Raw genomic sequence first — 7,175 nt, 5'->3', positions numbered from 1 at the left:
ATTACAATGTTAAGAATTCAGACAAGGTAAAAATTACACGAAATATCTTTAAAATCCTTTGAGGGAATTCCTTTAGAAATCGTTCGTAGAAATCATAGGAATTTTGAGAATTCCCCAAGGACATTGGTCAATGTAGAATTCATGCTTCAGTCTATTGTGTTAAAAGCATTGAATGGATCACAGTAGGAAGAACATCTGAATTCTTAAGAGAAACCGAGGACAAAAGGTTCAAAGTGCAACAGGAAAAAAATCATTTTATGACCATGCAAACATGCACTTTGATTTATTTCTCTTCCTAATGTAAACAGTTACCTTCATTGTCAGCTTAGAAGTGAAATTTATTCAGATTTTTATATTGATTTAGAATTATTGAATTATTTATAATTATTTTCTTTACATTTATACTGTCCACTTTCTAAAAATTTTATTATTTATTAAATAATTAATCAATATATTTAAAAATATAGCAAATGTGAGGGTGAATACAAGTTGGGTCGCGGGACAAACTTCGCGAGATAAAATAAAATTTTTTAATAATTGTTTTTATAATTTAATAATTTTTTAAATAATATTGTAATAATTTAATAATTTAAAAATAATATTCTTATAATTTAATAATTTTTTAGTCATATTTTTCTTATTTAATAATTTTTTAATAATTTAATTATTTTATTTATAATTTAATAATTGTTTTTTACAATTTCTTTTTACAGTGCATCCAACTAATGCGAGTTGTATGATCTCTGAAGAAATATACATATCACTCAACCATATATAACGCAGTGGTCAACGTGTTAAGGTGTTCCAAAAAAAAAAACAGTAAGTTAATCATAATATTATTAACATACAAAAATGTTTATATATATCAGAAATGATTGACTGATATCCTGGGTTTCGAGTCTCAGTAATAATATTCAGTCCATTGGTTGAATTTTCTTCACGAATCCTATAAATGGGTGAAATGGGATCCATTCAGGATGGAGAATTGCTTCGTTAAACACTTGGAAATTGTGCAACAATGCGAAAACAAAGACAAAATTAACCCCTTATCTAAAATAATAATAATATTAAAAATATAAGTTTTGTCCAAACGAAGTGTCACGAGTCAGGCTCGTGGCTTATTGTTTTGGGCCCAAATTTCCTAACACGAGTCTCACTCGTTGTTTATAGGACAATGAGTTAATTGCAACCCATGTGGGTGTCCGAGGAAAAGTGCTACTACAACGTGGTCCTTGAACTCAGGACACTTGAAAGAAAAAGACGATCAGAACGATGACTATAGGGGCCTACTAGCATCTTCGAAATTATTATGAGAAGACAACTGACACGAATTGTGGAAGTTAACTCTAGGAAGTTAACTAGGCATCTTTAGTACCTTGGAAATTGCAAGAAGAAGATGATCTTAACGGTATAAAAAGGTGGCTAGGAAAAATGTAATTATGGTCTTAGCATCTTTGAAATATCACGAAAAGATTATTCGAACGTTGTTGCAGAATGACCAAGTGTAAAATCGAACGTCTTCTTTCAAATAAAAAAGGGATTCGTGAGAAAGTTGTGACCATAGGGTTTTTAATGGGTATAACTTAATATTTAAAACCTAAAGCAAAAAATTTTGGGACTTGTATTTCGGTCCAATTAGAGTCCAGCTGTTCAATTTATTTTTTTCATTCACGAATCCTATACACATATGTACACCAAGCTGTACAAATCCTATACACATATGTACACTAAGATGCGAACTGATTTTTTATTTAACCTATTATATAAATTGAATAAAATTGATTAATCACATCTCCCTAAAATCGCCATATTAAAACCATAAAAAATATTTTATATATAACTAATAATATTTTGTGTCTTTTTGATTTTAGAATCATCATATTTGAACTAACGGCTATTGGTTAAAACGTCAAATAGAAATGGCGAATGCACAACCTCAGCATTATAATATTCGTTGGAACAACTACCATTCAAATTTGGTAGCAGTATTCGACGAATTTTTAATAAATGCATCATTCGCCGATGTTACTCTATTTTTGGATGATGGCCGATGCTTGAAATGTCACAAAGTGGTCCTAGCAGCCTGTTCTAATTACTTTCAAGATATATTTTTCAAAGAACCACATAAACATATAGTAGTGGCACTGAAAGATGTGAAATATGGTGAAATTAAAAGTATATTGGAGTTCATGTATCGTGGTGAGATACACGTGGCCCATGATCAATTATCAAATTTATTGAGAGTTGCTAAATCTTTTCAAGTCAAGGGTTTACACGACATCAACGATTTTCAAAATTTGCTAATACCAAGAGATTATGCCACCAATGCAGAGACTTCGGTGTCACCGCCATATTCTTCTCCACCATTGTCACAACAACCAATATCCAACATAACCAGCAGTATCCCCCATAACAATAGACCATCACCGCCACATTCCACTGAATTGGATGCCACTTCGCAAGGTAAGATACACATGTTGATTATTTACGAAACAAAAATTCTAATTATTCAAAATATCACATTAATTTATCGCTTTTCTAAAAGATTTCTAAATGAAATTATTCTCTGCTTACTAATTTAAAATAAAATAAGGTTAACACGTTGAGCGGCCACGTCAACCAACCATCGGTGGTTGACACTAGACTTTACGCTTAGGCCACATCCGTCACAGATGACTGACACGTTCAACTATTTTTTTTCAATACAAAGTAACCCCGTGGCCTGACGAGAATTTCCCTAAGAATTTGTATGGCGCTCAACTTGTTAAATGGATTGAGAAAATCAAGAAAATGAACTATGAAAATTATTCTTCTGGATAAATTCAGATTTTTTGTTATGCATGACTATTGCTTTAAAATTAAGAGCTACTAATTTTAACAATTAAACATTCGAACAATAAAATAAAATTTCAACAATGCATGTTTTACTTTTCTCTTTAACTAATTTTTCTTTTTCAATTTAAACAATGCCAAGCCTTACGGAAATGTTTTATTAACTTTGCTATTTTTATTGGTTTTTGTGATTTTACCAATTTCGAGAGATCCTATTGGGTGATTAATTTTTTAATGAACAATTACTGATACAACCCTGACCACTGATAGAAAAATATTTTCCCGATTACTGTAACGTTTGATTCGATATCTTGTTTTATTTTCAAATTTACATCAATTCAAATTTTTGTATGAAACCTAAAAATATTGTTTATTTCTTCTTTTAACAAAAATTAAAATATAAATTATAATTATCTACAAGATAAAAATTGTATATTAAGGGGTTAAGAGGAGACCCTTTACCAGTTGTTAAATTAACTAAAACAAAACTTCAAATTCGTTGGTTTCCAACACTAGAATACTTTGAAAAAACATACAAACCCCCACCCCCTGTATTTTCTTCTTTTCAATCTAACCAGCTATTTTGTTCTCTCCTTCTCTCTAATTTCAAAGGTGTCATTTTACGTATCCATCTGTTAATTCTTTCAATCAGCATTTTGTTTTGCTTCTTTCGTTTGTTCTTTCTTTCTTGCTTACTTTCTTCTTAAATATTCTCACGCGTCATGGATGATTTTGCTCAAAATTGAAATGAAATTTTGAAAAAATACATCCATTAGAAAAAAATCCTCAATTTTTGTAGGACTTATGAAAAGATTGGATCGTTATATACACTCTGGAGGAATATTCGAGTCAAGAACCTCAAAGTTTCTCCCTGGTAAGACAATTTGGTAAGATTTTCCTTATTTATTTGGAATTAACATTCTAACACAAATTCCTATTAATTCTAAACAAATTCATTGTAAGATTGTTATACTGGAATGGAAACTAATAATTATGACACCCATTTCTAAACAAAAATACTATTATTAAATTTAATTAATTAACTCCTCGACGACTATCACCTTTAATTAATACCAATGACCTATATTTCTTGTTTAAAAACAAAATCATCCGTAGGGGTTGGCATGTTACCGTAATATAATTATATAATATAATATAATATAATAAAAATATATAAATATATAATAATAAATATAAAATATATATTATATTTATATAATTTATTATATATATATATATTTATTATATTGTATATTATTATTATATATTTATATAATATTATATATTATATATTATATATATATATTATTATATATAATATTATATATATTATTATATATTTATATAATAATAATAATATAATTAATAATATAATTAAATATAAATTAATATATTAATTATATATTATTATAATATAAATAATATAATATATAAAAAGAATATATAAATTAATATATATTTATATTTATATTTAATCTCAAAAACATAATTTTGATGAAACTAAATAAAAATGAATGAAATTGAAATAATATTATTTTTTATGTGTTTTCTTTTTACTTTTTTATAGGAAATATTCATACGGAAGAAGAAAGATTTCCTTTCTATCAATGTCAATATCCTTTACCACTTATGGCCTTGCCAACGACTCATTCTATGCTACAAAGTACCACCACCAATCCAAATTCAGGCTCCTCATCCTCACAGACTATGACTATGAATACATCCAATGATATTGGACACGAAGAACCTCATTATAAACGTAGAAAACGATTATTACCGAAACATTCGCCGCCAGTTCCTGATACACCGATATTACGAACAGTTTTAAACCAAAGACAAATCGATAGTTCACAAACACCATTACCGTCCATATCATCTGATAACAACGATGCTGCTCGAACTGATGTTGCTCGAACTGATGTTGCTCGAACTGATGCTGCTCGAACTGATGCTGTTGTCACGTTAAATGAAAGAAATATGCAAAACATGAATATTCATTATGAATCTTTAGAATCAAGTTCTTATAACAACATGATTGAAGAAGAAAACAAACAATCACACCCACCAACTTCAACCAATAAAAATACAAATACAAATACAAATACAAATACAAGTACAAGTACAAGTAAGTAAATTATATACAAATTCATTATAACTTATTCAATCTTATCTATATCACTTATTAAATATATTTTAAATAAATGAAATTATTCCAGATACATACATATATATATATATATTTATGTGCCCATAATTAGGAAAGTTTGATATAATTGTAAATCAAAATTAAAAAAAAGATAAAATCAATTTATCCAGATGATTTCACACAACAGCACATATTATTTTAAACTAAATTATATTTAATATAATTTATAATATTGTCAAAAATGAATTTGTTAAATAGTATTTGTTATTTCAATATTATATAGAATTAATTGTTCAAATTTGATAATAAGATATATGTAACTTAGACTCATTTTATGGGCACATAATATAATATTAATTCAGTAATAATAAATAATTATTACATTATTATATATATTTTATTAAAAATATATGTAATTTGCTTAGGTCTACAGAAACCTGAATGGAAACGTTACAAACAATATACTCGGGAGGACATAAGCAATGCAATTGAATCAGTTAAATCAGGAACGAGTGCATTGCAAGCAGCAAGAATATGGGGTGTCCCATCACGAACACTTTACGACAAGGTAAAAAAATTAGGAATCACGAATAATCGGTCATCAAAACGTAATGCAGGCAGATCATCAAGTAGTGCAGAGTATTCTTGTAATTATGGTGAAAATTCGAATTATCCTACTAACAGTAGTTACGTATCGGAATGTGACGATGAAACCGACAATAGTCACAATCATCACGAGAATAATACTTCGATGATACAACAACCAGAGACTAGTAGTTATTCTTCCCATATTACGGTAAAAAATGAATCGAACAAATTAAATAGGGATAATAGTAATGATCAAAATAATCTACACGAAGATTCACTTATGATTAAAGAAGAAAATGACGAACAATATTCTAATTACGATGATGAAATACAAGATTTATCAATGCATTCCAAAAATAATAAAACAATAGCGACGTCTAACATCAATAATAAAGATTCAGATAATATGAATCATAGCTAATAATAATTGATATTTAACATGTTAAACGCGAATAACAAATGATGTTACTAGAATTATTGTTCAACAGAAGAGCATCAAGATAGTCAAAACATATCTCATCGTGACGAGTTGTTCAGTTAAAGATTATAAACGAAACATATAACACATAATATATATTGCAGTGATAAATATTATGAAGGATGGGGGAGTAAGGATATAAGCCAATACAGAAGCTAATACATTAGTTAATACAGAAATATAATATAATAGTACAAATAAAAGACAATCAACAATAAGACTGATAAAAAGGTGACTACAAAGAAACAAAAATAATAGCTATGACCACTTAATAAAAAAAAAAAAAAATTCACTTTCATAGACTGATAATGTCGCGCTTAACGTGTTAAAAATGAAAAGAGACGTAGAAATTAACATATTACGTTTATGTAACTATAAATATATATATACATATATATAGTTATATAGTGCCTTAATTAAATATCAGGTCAGATTTTTTAATTAAGGATGTTAATTAAAAATCCATCCTCTTATATGAAGTAAGATTAATTTATAAGTTGTTAAAATATTTTTCCCTTGTTGGAATTATGAGAAATAATATTGATATGAATTTAATAATTCCTACTAATAGGTCTCCGAAAATTCTATAAAAAAGAAAATAATAATAATAATAATAATACTGTAGTATAAAAGTAGTAGAAAGGACCATTGATATTACAGCAAGTCAATAATCTCATTAATTTCTCAGGTATACGTTATCTTAAGATTTTGTTTCTAATAATTATTCTCTCAGTTTTAATATAGTAATTATACATTTTTTCTATATTTATTTGTTATACATCAATATGATGTGATAAAATTGAATGATTCTATGATGTTTCTAACATTAACAGTGGAATTTTTGATTATTCACACACACACACACACACAAATTACTTTGAAGAACTTAATAAATTTAATAGAATAATACGAAAATATGTTTAATGTATATGTGTTGTCTTTTTAAAAGAAAAAATATTTATGGTATATTATAAAACAGTAATATTTTTTTTATTTTATATCATGACACGTTGTAAATTTGTATTTTGATCATTTTAAATTATCTTTCTTGAAACATGGAAGATTCGAATGAAATTTTTTAAATTTTACTTTTAAAAATTCTATTCAACAAATAACATGATTATTTTAAAT

At 27.1% G+C, this 7,175-nt stretch overlaps 1 protein-coding gene across 1 annotated transcript; it reads left to right on the top strand.

The window, feature by feature from the left end:
* Positions 1–730: 730 nt before the first annotated feature.
* Positions 731–6,882, top strand: LOC107074245 (uncharacterized). The gene is made up of 3 exons (XM_089170593.1): positions 731–2,463; positions 4,400–4,957; positions 5,404–6,882. The coding sequence occupies exons 1-3, from the start codon at positions 1,920–1,922 to the stop codon at positions 5,985–5,987; spliced, it is 1,686 nt and encodes a 561-aa protein (XP_089026719.1). The 5' UTR covers positions 731–1,919; the 3' UTR covers positions 5,988–6,882.
* The last annotated feature ends 293 nt before the right edge of the window (positions 6,883–7,175 follow it).

Source organism: Polistes dominula, unplaced genomic scaffold, assembly GCF_049000335.1.
Source record: "Polistes dominula isolate Pdom_NZ unplaced genomic scaffold, Pdom_raw_medaka contig_79, whole genome shotgun sequence".
NCBI lineage: Eukaryota > Metazoa > Arthropoda > Insecta > Hymenoptera > Vespidae > Polistes > Polistes dominula.
Note: the sequence above shows the minus strand (reverse complement) of the source record. Positions and strands in the feature narration are given on the sequence as shown.